General features: G+C 32.7%; 1 protein-coding gene across 1 annotated transcript; it reads left to right on the top strand.

Annotated features, from left to right (window-relative positions):
• The first annotated feature begins 14,180 nt into the window (after positions 1-14,180).
• Positions 14,181-15,137, top strand: Or4k14 (olfactory receptor family 4 subfamily K member 14). The gene has a single exon (XM_004865100.4). The coding sequence runs from the start codon at positions 14,205-14,207 to the stop codon at positions 15,135-15,137; it is 933 nt and encodes a 310-aa protein (XP_004865157.1). The 5' UTR covers positions 14,181-14,204.
• The last annotated feature ends 7,432 nt before the right edge of the window (positions 15,138-22,569 follow it).

The following is a 22,569-nucleotide window of genomic DNA, read 5'->3' as shown; positions in this document are numbered from 1 at the left end:
GACCAAGTCTGATTCATCCCAGGGATGCAAGAATGGTTCATAAATCAATAAATGTAATTCACTATATTAACTGAGTCGAGGACAAAAAACATGATCATCTCAATACATTCAGAAAAAAGCATGCAACAAAGTCCAATACCAATTCATGATTAAAAACCCTACAGAAAATTGGAATAGATGGTCTTTATCTCAAACTGATAAAGGCTATCTATGAAAAACCAACAGCCAACATCATACTAAATGGCTCAATCTTTCATGCTAAAATCAGGAACAAGACAAGGATGCCCACTATCACCACTCCTGTTCAATATAGTTCTGGAAACATTATCCACAGCACTTAGACAAAAGAAAGAAATGAAAGACTAAAAATAGGAAAGAAAGAAGTTCAACTGTCATTATTTGCTGATAACATAATACTTTACATAGAAGATGCCAAAAACTTCACAAAAAGACTTCTAGACTTACTTGACAGATTCAGTAGAGTAGGTGGATACAAGGTCAACACTCAAAAAACAATAGCCTTCTTTGACACAAATAAAATACTTACTGAGAGAGAAACTGGTGAAACAATTTTTTTCACAGTAGCATCCAAAAATTAAATATCTAGGAATTAGTCTAACGAAGGAAGCAAAAGACCTCTACTTTGAAAACTACAGCAGTCTGAAAAAAGACATTGAATAAGATATATGAAAAATGGAAAGATATCTAGGTAGATTTCTAGATAGGAAGAACCAATATGGTGAAAATGGCTATACTTCCAAAACTGCTATATAGATCCAGTGCAATCCCAATTGAAATCCCAACAGTATATTTCATAGAACTAAAGAAAACAATCCAAAAATTCATTTGCAACCAGAAGAGATGTAGAATAGCAAAAGCAATTCTGGGCAACCATGACAGGGGGCATCACAATCCCCAACTTGAAACTATACAACAAAGCTACTGTGATAAAATCACATGGTACTGGCACAGAAATAGACTAGAAGATGCAGAAAAAAACTCAGACATACTCAGCACTTCATCTTTGAGAAAGGAGCCAACTACTCTCACTGGATGAAAGCCTCTTTAATAAATGTTGCTGGAAAAAGTGGATTTCAACTTGCCAAACATTAGAACTAAACCCATATCTTTCACCATGCACTAAATTAAAATTGAAGTGGATTAAAGATCTAAATATTGCAACAGAAACACTAAACTTGCTGGAAGATATGTTAGGTAGAACTCTTAAACATTGGCATAGGAAAAGACTTTATGAACAAACCCTCATTAGCACAAGAACTAGCACAAAGAATTAACAATGGGATCTCATTAAGCTCTTATTAAAAAGCTTCTGAACTGGAAGAGAAACAACCTACAGAGCTAAGAGACAACCTATCATATGGAAAAAATGTTTATGAGGTGTTGCTCAGAGAAAGAACTACTATCTAAAATATATAAAGATTTTAAAATAATTAGACCCCCTGAATTTAATGATCCAATTCAAAAATTGGTATCTGAAATGAACAACATTTCTCAAACAAAGAAGTAGAAACAGAAAATAAACCTATGAAGAAATGTTCGACATCAATGATCATTCGAGGAATGGAGATGAATAGAACACTGAGATTCCATCTTACTCCAAAAAGAATGGCTGCTATCAAGAAATCAAACAGTAACAAATGCTGGCAGGGTTGTCGGGGAAAAAGGAACCCTTCTCCATTGTTGGTGGGAGTGTAGGCTGGTGCAACCACTATGGAAATAAATATGGACATATCTCAAAAAACTAGAATTAAAGGTCCCATTTGACCCAGCTATTCCCCCCAGCTGAGTATCTTCCTAAAAGAATTAAAAGAATCACACCACAGCTATATATATGCACTCCCATGTTTATAATGGCACAGTTTGTAATAGGCAAAACTTGAAAATAGCCCAATTGCCCATCAACTGGAGACTGGACAAAGAATACTTTTTATTTTTTTTGGAAAATGGAGTACTACTCAGTCATAAAGAATAAGAAACTAGAGGCATTCATAGGTAAATGGAAGGACATTGAGGTCATACTGTTAAGTGAAATAAATAGGACACACATGTAAATACCGAATAGTTTCTCTGGTTCTGGTTCTAGAAATGGAAAATGTAAATATGGATCAAAATGTATAGTAGATAATGTGTAATAGGGAAAAGAGGTGTAAAGGGGAAGGGGAAGGGTAGGGGGAAGTGTTGGGGAAAGAAAAGAAGGTTAAGGAATAAATATGAGAAAAGGAAAAAATGGAAGCAAGTCTTTGTAAATGTGGAGAGGTGGAGAGGTTGAAGGGAGGACAGGGAAATGGGGAAAAAATAACAACCGAGTTATATCCTATAAAGGTACAAATTTGCAATGATTAATGTCATCATATTTTACACTTAAAATGTAGCAATAAACTTAATGAACAAACAAGAAAGAAAACCATATAACATTGATCACAGTCATTCAAAGAGCAGCAGAATATGAAAATGCCATAAAAAATCATGTTTACAGATAAAGTGGCAGAAACATGAAAAAGGAATTTAACATACAAATAAATGAGTCATATGGAACTCCAAATACCCACAACCAAAATAAATCTACACTAATAATCTGCACAATAATCAAGATCCCAGATATTTAGCAAAGAACAGAATATTAAAAGCTGTTAGAGACAAGATACAAATAAACTATTTAGGAAAGCCCATCAGAATCACAGCCAACTTCTCAAAAAAAAAAAAAATCATTAAGGCAAGGAGAGCATGGAGTGAAGTATTCAAAGCCCTAAAAGTAAACAACCTCCAACCCAGACTGATGTACCCTACAAGACTGTCTTTCAAAATCAATGGAGAAATAAGATACTTCCATGACAAAGAACAACTGAAGAAATTCATGACCAATAAACCAGCTCTACAAAGTGTTCTGAAGGGCATTTGAGAAAGAGAAAATGAAAACCCTAATTCCAAGAATACAGGTTGGCACACAGTCTCTCAAAGATTCACCATCAGTGCTCTAGACTTATTTCCTGAATTCCAGAGTCATGTACCCAAGAGTTGTTCAGTTTCCCTATTCTAACTCAAATTCACCATTTGTGGTTATCAGGTGCTAAATTAACCTCTTGATCATCCATTCAAATTGTCTACAGATAGTTTCCACCATATTACTTAATGACATCTTGATCCTTTCACTTCCTGAGGCTTGACATAACCATTATATTTAAACTCCATAATAACCTTCAGGAAACCTACTGGATGTATTAATAGCTAGAGTCTGACACCTCCAGTGATCCCTTCTAGTTTGAGCTGTCCTGACAGGATCTGAATTGTAAAGTTTCTTGCTTTCTGATCTCCCATGTTCTACCCTTGCTTTTACTGGCAAATCACTCAAAGCTATTCTTCTAAATCATGTCCAACATTACCACTCCTCTCCTAAAACTCTCCAGATACTCCCCATCTCATTCAGAATGAAAGACAATGTACTGATAATGATAGTATTGATAATACTTATAGGCCCCTACATTACTGTTTCCTTCCACAATTACTTATTTAATCTCATCGCCAAACTCCAAACCCTCTCCAAACCTCATTTCCAAACTCCAAACTGCAAACCCTGCTTGATTTTTGTTTCCTTAGCATTTATCATAAATGACTCATTTATCTGTATTTATGTGCTTCTTGTTTTTAACTGGAAAGTTAAATGTCATAAGGGAAGTGATTGTTATGTATTTATTGCTGCATGCAGATGATTTATACTATGTGCATAGTTTGCTATTCTTTTCTTGTCCTTAATAAAACATTGTGAACCCTTTTTCATTATTCAAATATTTGTTGAAAACATTTTTATGTCTTATTAGCTGGTATTATACAAATGTATTTTGATTTTAGCCATTGTGGTGAATTTAAGTTGTTTTCAACTTTTAATTCTTCAATCTGTAATATTATTATAGAAGTCATTTAACAAAAATGAGTAGGCCAAGAGCTACTGGCACTTTTAAGGAGCCTGGTCTACCTAAATGATTAACAAAAAGTTATACTGACTTATAATCCAGCTAAGAGTGACAGAGACAGGTTTGTATAGTTTAGGAATATGAATCCTAAAGTTCAGTTGTCTGGGTCACACTTTGGTTTTGGCACTGACAATTTGTGTAAATAAACCTTTTAAGTCTCAACCTCCTCACCTGTAAAACAGAAATGATTGTGCTTATCTCATTAATTTTCATGAATATTAATTAAGTAAATCAATTTATCATATTATCATTAGAGAAAACATTCAACAGGGGTTAGGTAGTACTTAAATATTTATTGATATTTTCATTATCATCATTACCTGTGTAAAAGTTTGATGTATTTATTCTAGATTTGGTATGAGATGAAATACATCACTTGCTACTTTTGTTTGAAATTTATTGAGGTAAGCATTTTAGTGTCTATTGACCTATTATTTCTCTTCTTAAAAATCAATTGCAGGGCCAGTGATTTAGTTCAGTGGTTCTGGCGCTTGCCATGCAAGTGCAAGGTCCTGAGTTTGATCTCCGGTACCAAAACAAGCAAACAAACAAACAAACAAACAAAATCAATTGCATATATTCTTTGCTCATTTTTTTTTCAGGTTTTCTTTACCAACTTTCTGATTTATAAATGCTTTTTATTCTATTAAAGATATTAGTCTTTTGTCATGAGGTCTGCAATAGCTACACTGGAAATTTGTGTGGATTAGACAAAAATATTCCATCCATTTTGACACATTTGGGCTTCAAAATTGCTGTAGATGGTTTGTTGCATTGATAGGACACAGGTTCGATGTCAGTAGCCATGGGTCCTTGGACAGTAAGCCCTGAAAAATTAAACTCTGCAGAACTATATGTAATAAATTCTTCTACTTTTGACTTTATATTTAGTACATTAGGTATCTCCAGAGAGAAGCAACACAAACACACACATAAATATATATGAAGATTATATATGTTAAAAATACTTTGGGAAAAGCATCATTTTAAGGAGCTACAAAACTTCAGACTTGATCATTTTTTGGACTTTTAATCCTAACATGTTTTATTCCCTAGACTTTGAAGAGAGAGAAAGAGCGAGACAGAGACCAAGACAGACAGACAGAGAGACAAAGAGAGAGACAGAGGGAGAAAAAGATAGAGAGATAGAGACAGTGACAGATAGTGAGACAGACACAGAGCATGTGTGAATGAGTAAATGTGTGAATATGAACGAGACACAGAAAGAGGCACAGAGAGAGCGAGAAACAGAGAGTCAGACATATAGAGACAAAGACAGACAGTGAGATACAGGAGGGGGGGAAAAGGCTGAAAAATGCAGAAGTGCAGACTATGCACTCTGGGCAGTGGAGACTCAGAAGAACTGATGGCATAGATGAAATCAAAAGGTAATCTGATGGAGAATTCTCTCTATTTGGGGAAGGCTGGTGTTTTTGTTGTATCCAGGCTTTCACCTGGTTGTGCAACTACCTTATATTATAGAGAAAAATGCACATTCCTCAAGGCTCACTAATTTAAGTATGTGTGGTACCCCAAAACAACTTTTAAATTGGCAAACCAAAACTAATTAAGAGAGACAAAGATGGTCACTATATCCTTGTGAAGGGAACAATCCAAAAGGAAGAGATGACAATCCTAAATATATATGCACCAAATACAAATGTCCCCAACTATACAAAACGAATATTAATAGACATGAAAAACCAAATAAACACTAACACAATTATAGTGGGGGACCTCAATACCCCACTATCAGAAATAGACAGATCATCTCAACCAAAATTTCACAAGGAAATTCTAGAACTGAACCAAGCTATTGAACAAATGGACTTAATAGATGTTTAGAGAAGGTTCCACCCCACAAAATCGAAATACACATTCTTTTTGGCTGCACACAGGTCATTCTCCAGAATAGACCACATGCTAGCTCATAGGACATATCTAAGTAAATGTAAAAGAATTGAAGTTACCCTCTGTATATTATCAGACCGTAGTGCAATAAAATTGGAGATCAATAACATAAGAAACCGCAAAACCCCCACAAACACATGGAAACTGAATAACACCTCTTGACCAACCAATGAGTCACAGAAGTAATTAAAGAAGAAATTAAACAGTTTCTACAAGTAAATGAAAATGCCAGTACAACATACAGGAATCTATGGGACACAATGAAAGCAGTTGTATGTGGGAAATTCATAGCAGTGAATGCCTATATTAGGAAAACAGAAAACTCAGATAACCTAATGCAGAACCTCAAGCTCCTAGAAAAAGAAGAGCATAATGAATCCAAAGCTCATACAAGAGAGGAAATTTTAAAGATTAGGGCAGAAATCAATGCAATGGAGACTAAGAGAATGACACAAAAAATCAATGAATCAAAGAGTTGGTTTTTTGAAAGAATAAATAAAATCAATAAACCTTTAACAAACCTTATCAAAAAAAGGAAAGAAAAGGCTCAGATCCATGCAATTAAGAATGAAAAAGGTGAAGTCACAACAGATCCAACAGAAATCCAGAGGATCATCAATACATACTTCAAGAACCTCTACTCCAATAAAATGGAAAACACTGAAGAAATGGACAGATTCCTAGATACATACAAATCACCAAAGTTAAATGAAGAAGATATAGAAATTCTAAACACCCCAATTACGATGAGTGAAATTGAAAATGTAATAAAGAATTTACCAACAAAGAAAAGCCCAGGTCTGGATGGCTTCACAGCTGAATTTTATAAGACATTTAAAGAAGAACTAATGCCATTACTCTTTAAACTCATCCAGGAAATTGAAAGGGAAGCAATACTTCCAAATTCATTCCTGGAAGTAAGTGTTACTTTGATTCCAAAACCAGGGAAAGACTCAACCCAAAAAGAGAACTACAGCCCAATCTCCCTAATGAACATAGATGCAAAAATCCTCAACAAGATACTGGCAAACAGAATACAGAGTGTCATCAAGAAGCTTATACACCCTGACCAAGTCAGATTTATCCCAAGGATGCAAGGATGGTTCAACATACGTAAATCAATAAATGTAATACACCATATTAACGGAGTGGCCAAAAACCACATGATCATCTCAATAGATGCAGAAAAAGAATTCGACAAAATCCAGTACCCATTCATGATAAAAACCCTACAGAAAATTGCAATAGAAGGTCTTTATCTTAACCTGATTAAGGCTATCTATGAAAAACCAACAGCCAACATCATACTAAATGGTCAAAAACTGAAAACTTTCACGCTAAAATCAGGAAGAAGACAAGGATGCCCACTATCACCACTCTTGTTCAATATAGTTCTGGAAACATTAGCCACAGCAATTAGAAAAGAGAAAGAAATAAAAGGAATAAAGATAGGAAAAGAAGAAGTCAAACTGTCATTATTTGCTGGTGATATGATACTTTACATAGAAGATACAAAAACTCCACCAAAAGACTTCTAGACTTAATTGACAGATTCAGTAGAGTAGCTGGATACAAGGTCAATGCTCAAAAAACAATAGCCTTCCTGTACACAAATAACAGACTCACTGAGAGAGAAATTAGGTAAACAATTCCTTTTACAATAGCATCCAAAAAAAATGAAATATCTAGGAATCAATCTAACAAAGGAACCAAAAGACCTCTACACTGAAAACTTCAGCACTCTGAAAAAAGAGATCAAAGAGGATATAAGAAAATGGAAAGACATTCCTTGCTCCTGGGTAGGAAGAAACAATATAGTGAAAATGGCCATAATTCCAAAGCTACTATATAGATTCAATGCAATGCCAATTGAAATTCCAACAATACACTTCACAGAACTAGAGAAAATAATCCAAATATTCATTTGGAACCATAAGAGACCTAGAATAGCTAAAGCAATTCTAAGCAACAGAGACAAGGCTGGGGGTATCAGAATCTCCAACTTGAAACTATACTACAAAGCTACTGATAAAATCAGCATGGTATTGGCAAAGGAAGAGACCTGAGGATCAGGGGAATAGAGTAGAAGATGCAGAAACAACTCCAGACATGCTCAGCCACCTCATCTTTGACAAAGGAGCCAACCACCATCACTGGAGGAAAGATAGCCTCTTTAATAAATGGTGTTGGAAAAACTGGATTTCAACCTACCAAAGATTGAAACTAGACCCATACCTATCACCATGCACTAAACTACAATTGAAGTGGATTAAAGATATAAATATTAAGACAGAAACACTAAACTTGCTGGAAGATAAGTTAGGTAGAACTCTTGAAGACATTGGCATAGGAAAAGATTTCATGAACAAAACCTCAGCATCATGGAAACTAGCAGAAAAAATAAACAACTGGGATCTCATCTTATTAAAAAGCTTCTGCACTGCAAAAGAAACCACCAACAGAGCTAACAGACAACCTACAATATGGGAAAAAAATTTTAGCAGCTGTACCTCAGACAAAGGATTACTATCTAGAATATGTAAAGAATTGAAAAAAATCAGACCCCCCAAATTCAAAGACCCAATTCAAAAATGAGCATCTGAAATGAACAGACATTTCTCAGACAAGGAAGTAAAAGCAGCAAATAAATATATGAAAAAATGTTCAACATCACTTGTCATTCGAGAGATGCAGATGAAAACAACACTGAGATTCCATCTCACCCCAGAAAGAATGACTGCTATCAAGAAATCAACCAATAACAAATGCTGGCAGGTTTGTGGGGAGAAAGGAACCCTTCTCCATTGCTGATGGGAGTGCAGACTGGTGCAACCACTGTGGAAGTCAGTATGGAGATACCTCAGAGAACTAGGACTAGAGGTCCCATTTGACCCAGCTATTTCCCTGCTGGGTGTCTTCCCCAAAGAACTAAAAGAATCATACCACAGTGATATATGTGCACCCATGTTCATAGCGGCACAGTTTGTAATAGCTAAAGCTTGGAAGCAGCCCAAGTGCCCATCAACTGGAAACTGGATAAAGAAAATGTGGTTTTATAAAAAAAATGGCGTACTACTCAGCCATAAAGAATGAGAAACTAGAGTCATTTATAGCTAAATGGATGCATATCGAGGTCATACTCTTAAGTGAAATAAATAGGACACACATGTGTAAATACCAAATAGTTTCTCTGGTGTGAGAGACTGATAGTGTAAACAAGGGATAAATGATTAAAATGAATAATTGATAATTTGAAATAGGAAAAATGGTCCAAAGACGAAAGAATGAAGGGAGGGGAAGGGGAGAGGAAAAGAGGGAAAGGAAAAACTATGAGAAAAGAAAAAAAATGGAAATGAAATCTACATAAATAGGGAAGGGTGGAGGGAGTGAAGAGCCCACAGGTAATAGGGAAAAAAATAAGAACCAAGTTATATCATGTACAGGTACAAACACCCAATGATAAATGTAAACGAATTGTACACCTAAAGTATACCAATACAATGTACCAATAAAATTAATTTTAAAATAAATAAAAAATAAATAAATTGGCACATAGAATTAGCAGTCACATTTTGATGGAATCAACTGGTTGTTGTTTAAAAGTTTCTCTATAGTTTTCATTTTATATGATGTGTTTGTACCCACATAATAAGCACATTTCAAAACAACAATGTAAACTTAAGCTAATAATCTGCTTCCATAATCTTTTTTAGTAATAATTTACCTGTCTTAAGTAGTGAAACAACTTAGATTTTATGACTTATTTTAAATGAATCATAGGCATTTAATGCTAATGCAGAATTTAATGCTTTTTATTCCATTTAGATTGTCTTTGTTAATATTCTCTATAAATTTGGATGTGTTTACACTAGAAATTTATACTTTTAGTATAGAATTAAATGTTATATAATTGTAAATGTGACATCCATTCCTAAGAATGTTCTGGAATATTAATCATCAGCAAGGAGCCATTAGTGGAAGAAGTGTACATTAACTTTGAATGATTTTCATGGGTAAACAGGCTATCAATTATAAATGCTGTAAAATAACAAAAAGCATCAGGAAATTTTATTATACCTTACAGTATAATTCCAGAGAGGACAAGTATTTTGGCACATAAAACTCTGATGTTCCTACCAGAAGCAAGTATTTTCCAAAGTGTTATTCTTGATCAAAGTTAAAGTAATGTGCAGGGATAACAAATGTTCATTATTAATTTTATAATGCAACTAATTTGATTATTTGAAGTAAAACATTTTATACAGTATTAACTGGATAATGATATGTGTCATTCTGCTTGAATTATTGAAATAACTACAACTATGTTTATATAAAAGTGGCAGATTTTTAAAATGTTCTTCCTTTATATTCTGTGGAAATTAGTATTATTTATTACCACAAATTTCCACCCTGTGGTGGTTTATTCCCCAATGTCCATTATGACAATTGGTTATAAATAGCCTATCATTAAGGAATTCTTAATTGGTGGGATTGGACACATATATGCAAATAGTTATAGTATAAGTCCAATAAAGATCAAGTCTGAATGAAATTCTTTAGGTTCTTAAAATGATGTTTTTTGAAAACTCTTTTTTAACAAGCAGGAGAAAGATGATTAAATCATCCCTGAAATAAAAGATATATATGCTTTCAAAAGTTTCTTTCCACTGTAGAACATATGAAATGCAAATTGGGTGATCTGCAGTGTGAACACTGAACACCATAACTTCAGGTTAGTAAGAAACTTTGAGATATATGTGAATATGTGTCTTAAGACATAACTCAAACAGAGACTAGTTTGTTCTACTACTGTATAATTGTATCATTGGGGTACATAATAATAATTTTTAGTTACAATCAAATTTTGGAATTCTTAGTTGTATGTTTCTACTAGAGTCTATTTTATTACATTTCTTATAAAACTTATTTAATATCCATTTTAAAAGATCATTATCAAGTTATAATTTGTATACCACAAGGTTCACTCATTTTAAGTGTACATTCAATGATCTTATTATATTTAAAGAGTTGTCCAGCCATTATCAATATCTAAATTTGGAGCTCTTTGGCTAATTAGAAACTAAGAATTCCTTTTTATTTATTTATTGAATTTTCTCTTTGATTATTGCACTTTTCATTAAATATGTAGAAAAGCATAAATTAAATTCCATTATATTTTAGATTTATGTGTGAAAATTTTCATGGGCACAAAGGAGGAAAGGAATACTAATAGAAGTATAGCCCTATTGCATGTGATAGATATGTTAGAGATATGTTTGGATGGATATCAGAGTAATACTGATATAACCACATTTCCAGGGAGCTCTCCATTTGTGATTATGTCTGCTAAATCCACCAAGACATTTAGCTTCAGATTTAAAATCCAACCTATACAAGAGTAGCATCTATTAGCCAAAAAAGTTGCGAATAAGTTTTTTAATGTAATGCATTTATGAAAATTCAAGAGGAACAAAAAGAATTTTCAGTTCTCATGATCCTTTAAAACGTCTAAAACAGATACAATGGCCAACAATTCCTTTAGATTTTAAAGTTCTGTCACCATATCAAGTTCACATTATTAGAATATTTTACACTGGTTATTACTTCATGCCCTTCATGGTCTTATGAAACTATTTTTTTCATTTTATATTCTTCAGTTTTTACAGACTCAGCATACAAAGTTCATATAAAAGTTCAATATTTTTTGTAAAATTGCTTTTGTAGAGTCTCTTCATAAAAGTTTTATACCATATTTTACTCTTGGTGAAAGAAATGATAAATGCACAAGATCTATGCATATTATTCCACTTCACCAGGAAACTCAAAGAGTTAATTCTTTTTAAATAACATGCTAAATTTATCAGTCACTCATGTATATTTTCAAAATCCACAAAAATTACTGCAAATGTTTTATGTTCAGGTGCTTGTTGAAATGTCCTGAGAAACATCTCTCTCTTTAGAAGTAATATGAAAATCCTCTCAGAGGTAGTAAGTTTATTAATAATAAATCTGTAAATGAATTAGATAAATGGATTTTTAATGCCAAATTAATTAAAGAAAATGACAAGAACAGGAATAAAGATTTGTGGGCTATGCACTTGTATAACTCCCGTGTTTGTTGATTTATTTATATTATGTTGATTCATTTCTGCAATGAAACAGTGAGATGGAAACTGTATTGTTGTATAGTCACACTCAGAGAGAGGGGGTTTGGAAGTGAGCCTGAACAGGAAGAACTCAAGCTGTCAAGATTCCAAATCAGTCATGAAGGAGATGGTTACACGACTTGGGAAAGTACTAGAAATTGTTGAGCTTTATGCTTAAAATAAGTGAATTTCATGATAGATAAATTATACCTAAATAAAGAGGCAAAAAAATCACACAGTGAAAGATTCTAAGTCTTCACGCGTAAGAAATCTCAATCCCACTGTTATTTAGGAAGCAATAGTTTGTACTGAACTTTAATTCATAATAAAACATAAATTTTCAAAACCAGATCTTCATTTTGCTGGCTTTATTCAGAAGTATTATGACCAGGTTTTCCTTACTTTTAAATCATAAAAGTAAAGTATATTCCCATTAAAACATGTAAAGGAGCTACTATCATAAAGAAACCTATTAAAATGTGTATAATATGAACACATACGCCTCTCTCTGGAGCTTGATTACAGCCAATAATTTCAACTTTTTTGAAATATTCTCAAAGTAAGCCTTGTCCTATTTTTTAATCTATAAATTTGCCAATCGTATCTTATTCATGTTGTTAATGAAAAGCAAGGTGAATGATAAAGAAGGTCTGCAATTATAGCCTGTCATTCTTAAGGGCATGGATTATCATTTTAGGTTCAAACTGTATTACATATTAATTGTTAAAAAGAAAATAAAGGAAAGAAAAATCTCATGTAACCATGCTATCATTTAGATGATAATCTCCTCACAGATATTTACTGAGAACATGATATATATATATTATTCTATAACTTCTAAATAACATACTAGAGACATTTCCAGAAACTTAGTAAAAAACATACATAACTTGTGTTCAAAGCACAGGAGCTACCCTGTATTTAGTAAACATCATCTCTAATTGCCTTCTACATTCAAAGCTTTTCTCTCTTAGCTTAAAGAAATATTTTTCCACTAAACTATGTCATCAACTACTTCTTGCTTCTGCAGGAGAGAGACATGCTAACAGGTGTTTGGATTCTGAGGTACAGCCACCCACAGACACACTTTCACTCAACATTATTTTGTTTGTATGCAACATAAAATAAACGCATCAAAGGAGAGATGATATTGTATATGCATATTCTGTGTTTTATACTATGATATTATTTTTTAAACTATGACTTAAATTCAATTTTAGGACTGATGCTTAAAAACAATTATCCATTGAAGAGTAGTGAGTAACAAATGGATAAAACTAATGAGTAAAACAAAATATCACTCAGAAAATCCTAATATTGTCATTCCTCCTAAAGATTTTTGGCTCCTACTTTGCACTTAGTTATTTCCATGTTCTCCCATGAACAAAGACCAAAGAGGGGAGAAAAAAATGTTTCTACATCTCATACTTATGGTGAAGTATTCCAGAATGTCCAACTAAGGAAATACTGATATCTGAAATGAAAAAATACACATTTTTGGGATCAACTTCTTAATACTTTTTGATATATTGTACTTTAGATTGTCTCTTACATATTAAAAATTATATTGATATAACACACAGTGAATTATTTTCATGTTCCTGCCAGTTGATAGGTACCAACAACTTAGCATCTCTTTCCTTTCCTTTTTCTTCCTTCCTTCTTCCATCTCAGTTTTGTAATTGACAGAATTGTATATATTTGTGGAGCACAGTATATTGTTTTTATATATGTATACACTGTGGAATTGCTACATTGTGATATTGAACATATACATTACTGTGTTTACTTACCGATTTTATATAGTGAGAACTCTAAAAATCTGCACTCGTAACAATTTTCAAGTATGCAAAGTATTATTACTAGCTATAGTCACTATGATGTAGAATAGACTTCTTGAATTTATTTTTCTTACTTGACAGAAATTTTGTGCCCTTTGACCATCTTTACCCCAAACCTCTGGTAACTACCATTTTACTTTATTTCTATAAATGTAACAATTTTAGTCCCACATATTAGTAAGATCATGCAATATTTGTCTGCTTGTGTCTGCTCATCTTGCTTCACTTAGTGACTTTCAAATTCATCCACCTTGACACAAATAACAGGTTTTCTTTTTCTCTATATAGATACAGAACCAAATCTGAAACCCAGGACAATGGATCTGCAGAATTATTCTTCAGTGTCAGAATTTGTATTGCATGGACTTGGTTCTTCACAATATCTACAAAACTTTTTGTTTATATTTTTCTCTGGCATCTATGTGGCCATTATGTTGGGTAACCTTCTCATTGTCATCACAGTAATTTCTGCCCCCAACTTGTATTCCTCCCCCATGTACTTCCTGCTGGCGAACCTGTCATTCCTGGACATGTGGCTGGCCTCATTTGCTACACCCAAGATGATTAGGGATTTTCTTAGTGATCGAAAGCTCATCTCCTTTGAAGGATGTATGGTTCAGATCTTTCTCTTGCACTTTACTGGTGGGGCCGAGATGGTGTTGCTAGTCACTATGGCCTATGACAGATATGTGGCCATATGCAAACCCTTGCATTATATGACAATGATGAGCTGGCAGACTTGCATAAAGCTGGTGTTGGTTTCATGGGCCATTGGATTTTTGCACTCTATCAGTCAAGTAGCCTTTACTGTGAATTTGCCTTACTGTGGCCCCAATGAGGTGGACAGCTTCTTCTGTGATCTCCCACTGGTGATCAAACTTGCCTGCATGGACACCTATGTCTTGGGTATACTTATGATTGCAGACAGTGGGTTGCTTTCCACCAGTTGTTTTCTGCTCCTCGTCATATCCTATGCTGTCATCCTTCTCACTGTCAGGCGGCGTGCAGCAGGCGGCGTAACCAAAGCGCTTTCGACTTGCTCTGCACATATCATGGTAGTCACACTATTCTTTGGGCCTTGCATTTTCATTTATGTGTGGCCTTTCAGTAGGTTCTCTGTGGACAAACTCCTGTCTGTGTTTTACACTATATTTACTCCACTCTTGAACCCTCTAATCTATACATTAAGAAATGAGGAGATAAAATCAGCTATGAAGAAGCTGCGTAACCGACATGTGACTTTTCACTGAATTCTCACCTTCCACAGGGCTACATGTTCCTACTTATTCATGGAATATAGTTTCTTTAATATGATTCTACTCAAAGATCTCATTCTGACATTATAGTTATATAATTGTAGTACATTATGTTGCACATAATTGATTTCAAATTAATATACTCATATTATATATCCTAAAAATCCTCAAACACATTTTGGAATAAACTCTATGATTTTCTTTCTTTTTTAAAACTATTTTCATTTTACTAGGGGGTTTTTTTGATATAGAGGTTGATACAAAAATGAATGTTCATGTCACAGTCATTGTCCAACAAAGAAAAAGGGAGATTTTTGAGATATGTTATTTGACACAGGGAAGCTAAAAAGGGATTAAGTAATAAATACATGCTGCATATTTGGCCTGATCTTTAAAAGCTTGAGAAGAGGCAAAAAAAAAAATATGAATTTGAAATCCTATTGATATTTTAAAATATACATCCCTTGTATCACGCTTCATCTTTTTATCTAAAACAAACACAAGCCAATAACATTAAATCATAGAAGTTAACATAGGAAAAATTATATTTTCCGGCTACTTCACAGTATATATGTCATTGCATTATATTCATTGTATTATTACATTACTAATTTTCACCCAAAGTAGATTTAATAAACAGTGCATCTCTTGCTGAGTTAATTTTGACCAGTTGAGTTTGTGTTTCAATACTCAGATCTTATGCTGAGCTGCCACATATTTCTGGATCCTAAAAATGACACTCACAACAAATGTTAAATTTGACTTTGACTAAATAAATGTTCAGACTGATTGATTCTGATTCATGAAACTAAACGAGAGGATGAGACAATGACTGAGTTTTTTCAATAACTTGGAGAACTTCCCAATAATCTTGGACTACGTCTTCAGTCAAAGGAAGCTTGCTGTGGTTACTACTGAGTCCTATGACAGCAATCCTGCATATATGCATGGAAATGAAAGGTAACAGTAGAAAAACAACTTCTGCCACAGGATAATGTTGCTGCCTTGTCTTATAATAATATTGTTTCTTTTATTTTATCAACTTTGAGTACAGTTCTATGATCAATTAAAATCATATATGAGAACGTTAAAAGAACTTTGAAGAAAATCAACATTTGCTTTAGTAATAATCTCCTTAGTTGTTATTGAGGTAATACTGAGTGCTAACTACTTATAGACTTTAAATATAACTTTATTTATTTATCTATTTATTTATTTAACTTTTAATTAATGTATCAATTGTACATACTAATGGAATTCAGTGTGATATTTTAATATGTGCATTACTATGAACTACTCAAATTCATTCTTTGTTTATACACACTTCCTAAACTCTAATAATCGCTATTCTTTAATCAGGTTGACATATAATTTTCCACAAATGAGGGAGAAACGGTCTTTATCTTTCTGTGTCTTCTTTATTTCCCTTAACATAATGTTCTCCTGCTGCCCCATTCACTTTCTTACAAATCGCAGGATTGCATGTTCCTTATGGCTGAATACTATTTCACTGTGTGTATGTACTACATTTTATTCATTCATTGACAAGTACTTAGGTTGATTCCATGTCTTAGCTATTGTGAACAGTTTTGTAATAGAGGAGTGCAGGTATTTCTTCAGTATATTGATTTCATTGCCTTTGAATATATGTCCAGAAGTGGGATGGATGGATCATGTGCTTGTTCTATTATTTCTTGATGAAACTTTATGCTCTTCTTCATAATGTGCCATTTTATCATCAAGATATAAAAAATGTTATTTATAAATTTATTAATTCAATAAATAAGAATCTTTCAAGTCCCTCTTACAGGACAGATTTTAGGCCCCAAACTATTAATTATCAGAGATAGATTATTTAAGAACATACATTTCCATTCTCACAGATCGTTCAGTGGGTTAAAAACAAATATACAATCACAAATATATTATGATTGGAATAAATATGATATGTTCTAAGAGCACAAGAAATGGAATTTTAAGCCAGTCCTTATATTTAGGAAAGACTCCCTTTATAAGTCCAGCTCTTCTCCAATTTCTTAGAATTCTAACCTATTAAATAATATTCAATGAGGGAGAGAGACAGAGAGAGAGAATCATAACAGAAAGTGCCAAAAAGTGAGCCCTCATATGATATGTTTGGTTAGTCCGAACTAACCAATGACTCGGGCTCCATTTCTGAGCTCTGGACCCCTCTTCACCTTGCCTTGTCCAGAGCCTCACCTGTGAGTGTCATTGCATTACCAGTCTCAGTGTGGACATCCTGGGATTTATTTGTATATGGATGTTGATATGTATAGCTGTTTGATGAATTAATAAAACCTGAGTGTAAAAAGTCATCTGGTCCTGTTTTCTATGAACTCTTGCAGGGAACTTGGGATTGTCAGTTTGTGGAAACCCAAAAGTTGAAATAAAAGGAAATTGAATTTTGAGGAAGTATTCATGAAATTCCATTTTAAATAAAGAAAATTAAGTATATAATACATTGAATACTTTGAAACACACAAACAACATGATTTTATAATTGACTTGCTGAATTTGAGTTCTAGAAATTAATGTCACAATTTGGCTTTTCACTATGTTACCTCTAATGATGTATATTCACTATTATGTTTTAAAATTAATGAATAACTGCTGATACTGTCCAGCTGCAGAACTTAATTCCTACTAAGGATTAGTTGGAAGGTTTTTCTTATGACAGGAGTCTTTACTAATAACCAGAATGTGTTCTCAGAGATATGCCCCTAAAATATATGTCCCTAAGATATTTTAGAATATTCAGCCTTCTAAAATACATTGCTTATGAATAGAAAACCAGGTTAGTGAGAAAACTTTGAGTGTTGTCTTTAACTGTAATCATTAAGAGATTGTCTGATTCCTCTCCCAATTCTCTATGATACATAAATGGTCTTTGTCAATGTGAATATTAAAATAACTTTCAAATCAAAGTAATTGTGTAAAGAATCTTATTAATCTAAGTAATTTCTGAATACTAAGTTCTTACAGGAGGTCCCTAAACTTAAGGATATTTATTTAAAGTAAAATTCCATTCCTAGATATGAGGAGATTATCTTTCCACTATAAGAGATATCTACAAATATTGAGTCTCCTGGTATCTCTTCCTCCATCTATAAAGAATAACCTGGGCATCGTGCCCAAGGACATGATTCTGACTCAGTTCTGCAACTCTAAGTTTCTATTTATGCTTCTAGTTTCCAATATCTAGAATCTGATTTCCCCTCTATGCTTGAATTACATGATTTTAATGTTATACTTAATTTTGATGAATAATTAATGAGAGGTGTACACCTCTTTTTTCAAATAAAGTCCTTTCCCATTTTCCAAAGCCCCAAGGAGTCTCCTTAAATCAAGATATTTTAATAATTAATTTGGAAATTTTAAAAGTGTTTTGTGTCTCTCTCTCTTGCAGTCTTCCGTGAAGGCTAACTTGCTTCAGTCTCATTGGATTCATAGCGTCATCTCCAGAACTTTGGGAGTTCCTAAGCTTCTGCGTGATTTCCCCTTTCCATTCTGCAGTCCTGAAACTCTCTCAAAGGAAAAATTAGGGCAATTATAGGGGTCTCTTTCATTGATTTCCTGACTCTCAGGGTTACTGTTATCCTTCACTGTCTGACATTCACATTACAGAGAAAACTCTGCTAAAAAGAAGGATGAAATTGAAGCTTTTGTTGGTAAATGAATGCACTTTGAGACCACAATAGTAAGTGAAATAAATCATACATTTAAGCTTAAATGTCAGATGGCTTCTCTCATTGAGAAATCTAAAAAATAAATAAAGAGCCTAATAAAAGATAGATAATAAGAAGTAGGGAGATCTTTATTTAAAATGGGAAAAGGAACAAGAGATGGAGGCAGGGAACAAAATAAAAGATAGATAATAAGAAATTGGGAGATATGTTTCAAATGGGAAAAGGAACAAGAGGGAAAAGAAAAAAAAATAATTGAAGAAAACTGGAGCTAGAGATTTTGCAAATGGGAAAAGGACTAAGGGTTACAAGAAATGGAAAAATGGGAGGAAGAAGGCCCCTTGCTGCCCCTTCCATCTCTACTCCTTGAGGGTAACTTCTGTCAAGACTGCAAAATTTTTTGGGAATTTCCTGTACACAGCACTTCACAATTCCCCTTTTTATAATCTTCTTTTCTGCCCCTCCCTCACTCTGACTTTCAGTTCCAATCCCATAGGTCAAAGATCTATCTTGCTATTTCCTACTGTTTATTCTTTATTTTGCACTTTGTTTATATTTTGGGGTTCTTATATAAAGAAACCATGCAATATTTAAGTTTGTGTGCCTGATTTACTTCACTTAACATTATGGTCTCAAGGTGCATCCATTTTCCTAAAAAGGAATCAAGTTTATCTTTCTTTATGGCAAACTAGTGTTCCATTGTGTATAAATACCGCATTGTCTTTATCTACTTAGCTTTTGATGGACTATATCTGTTTGCTTGCCTGTTTGCTTGCTTTTTTGTTTAAAAAAAACCAAACAAATTCCCAAACAATTTTGCAAACCAAGTGAATCATTTTACATTTTCACTGCAACACATGAAAAATATAATTTCTCTCTGTCTTCACCAGAATTTATTATTCTCCCTTTTTTTCATTTAGCTTTTTCTATAAGCATATAATAATATCTCATCATGAATTTCCCTAAATAGAAAAGTGTGTAGATATGTAGTTAGTCCTTTTATTCACAGGTGTGATACAACTTTGATACTTCTTTTTTAATTTGTTGTCTAATTGATCTATTTGTGATAGTGGAAACGAGTAATACAAAACAATATTCATATATTCATACTTTCTGCTGTTTGTATGTATCTTTTCCTTTGAGCTTTGAAAATTCTTGACACAACACCCCAAAAAATTGTTCCTCAGATATTTAGTTTGAAATGTCTTTAAGAGTTAGAAGGCTATTCAAATTAGTTTATATTGGGTAAGTTGAGGTCATTTATGTTTTCTCAGTAACCTAAATTATCATATTTACATGTGTACATTTGCTTATAGATTTCCCCTTTTTATGCCTGCAGGCTATGTCGTGGTATTTCTGGATCTATTTCTGATATACATCTTTTTTTCTCATCCTAAATATAGCTTTGAGCAAATTTAATTGACTGTTTCAAAGAACTAATTTTTTTCATTGATTTTTTCACTCTTTTCCCATTTGCATACTCATTGATTTCTGCTCTTTTTATATGTTGCTTATTCCTGATTTACTTTCCTTCTGTGTTTCTCTGTTCTTGAGGTGGGAGTTCAAGGTATAGATTTGGTGCCTTTTTGATTTCTAATCTATGCACTTTACCCCACACATATTCCTCTCTTCACTCGTTTAGCTTTGGCCCACAGATTTCAATATATTGAATTTTTATTTACTTTGATTTTTTTTTCATTCGATATTTTTTCTGGGACCCACAGATTACTTAGAACTCTACAGCATAGTTTTTAGACATTTTAATTAACTGTTTCAAAGAACCAATTTTTTTTCATTGATTTTTTTCATTTTCATGTTTATTGATTTCTGCTCTTTTTATATGTTGCTTATTCTGGATTTAATCAAGTAATTTATTTGGAAATTTTTAGATTTCTAATCTATGCACTTTATGCTATATATATTCCTCTCTGCACTCCTTTAGCTTTGGCCCACAAAGTTTGATGTATGACCTTTTTATTTAATTTGATGTTTATTTCATGTGACAGTTTATCTATGACCCATAGATTTTTTTATAAATATTTTGTTTAGCTTCTAAATATTTGGAAATTTTCTTTTTATCTTTTCCTTCTAGTTTCAGTGACTCATAGTTAGAGAATATCTTTTTCATGATTTAAACTATTTTAAATTCCTTGAGATTTGTTTTATGATTTTGAATAACGCCTTTTTAAATAAATGTTTTGTAGGTGTTTGAAAAATATATATTCTTCTATAGTTGGATGTAGTAGTCTACAAATCTCAATTAGATCATGGTTGATGGTATTGTTGAATTTTTCTATGTACTAAAGACATTTTGTCTAGTTTTTTCCATTGTTGAAAAAAGGATGTTTAAATCTGTAACTATTGTTGGAGAGTTTTCTCATTTTTTCAGTCATATTGGGTTTTATTTCACACAGAGTACAGCTCTTTTGTTTAGTACACATATAGTGAAGATTGTTTTGTATTTCTGATGGACTGTCCTTTTGTCAGTATGCTTTGTCCTACTCTGCCCTTGGTAATTTTCTTTTCTCTAAATGTATATGATATTAATACAATTACCCAGCCTTTTATTATTTAGTTATGTATTTATTTTAATTCATAAAGGACATTATAGATGTCATTGAAAAATTCTTAACTTTATGTCTCAGTACTCTATCACTATGAACATTATTTTTTTCATAGCATTTAATATATTATAAATTAAAGAAGCCTATGAAAAGGATCTTTTAAAAATACAAAGCAACCATTTTGAATATCTATTTTCTTAAAAACTTCCTGAGTACTTTATTTATATTTAGATGTGTATTCTAAATAGTCCTATACAATTTATAGTTGCATCTGTTTCTTTATGAAATTAATTTTACATTTCCTAATGCTAAATAATAAGCAGATAAATAATAAATGAGCTTTACTATAAATTTCTTAAGAATAGTGTATTTATCAGATAAATTTTCATCATTTCCTACTTCAAAGTATTCAATAGTTTTTATTTTCAAAACATCACTTTTTCCATTTGTCTGTACTTAGGGGTAAATGTCTGTTAGCAATAGAGAGCCTCTGTTTATTAATCTATTTTAAAATCTACAGGATTATTTCATGATAAGGATTTCAATTTGCTAAAGTACGAAGCTCAGTTAACTGTGTATTGGTAATATATTAAAATATTGACTAAATTCAAATATAGATCTATCTGATTTCATACTCAACTTTGTATAAATTCATATTATCTGTAATTTCTTAGGTTCTTGATGAAATTACTTAATTATCTGCCAAATACTGCAATACCTATCTGAGTTTTCTGATGATAGTGGTGGTATATCCATACAAGTGGTTTGGAGCCTGTTGTTAAGTTTAATTTTTTTTTGAGTTTGATTAATTCTTATTCTTGTGGCTTCTTTGAAGAGTTTCTGAAGTCTCAAGGAAAACTTTGCATACAATTATATAGGGAAAGAAAACAGCTTTAAAATATTTTCCCTACTCAATATCATATGTATCAGGAAAGATACAAAAAAAGTTTATAGCCTTTGTTCAACATATTTGCTTAATCTATATTTTATTTATTTTATTTTAGACATGTTGTAAGTTTTAGAAATGTAAGTGTGATGGCAACAAAATATCAATCTATGAAATTACCAAATAATCTTGGCTTTCACCTCAGTTCATCATATAGAATAGCTGCAAAAATTGCTTTTACCATCCACTGACTGAAAAAATTTAAAAAATTA

Source organism: Heterocephalus glaber, unplaced genomic scaffold, assembly GCF_053883595.1.
Source record: "Heterocephalus glaber isolate CG9 unplaced genomic scaffold, H.glaber_assembly_v1.0 deba00001662, whole genome shotgun sequence".
Taxonomy (NCBI): domain Eukaryota; kingdom Metazoa; phylum Chordata; class Mammalia; order Rodentia; family Bathyergidae; genus Heterocephalus; species Heterocephalus glaber.
Note: the sequence above shows the minus strand (reverse complement) of the source record. Positions and strands in the feature narration are given on the sequence as shown.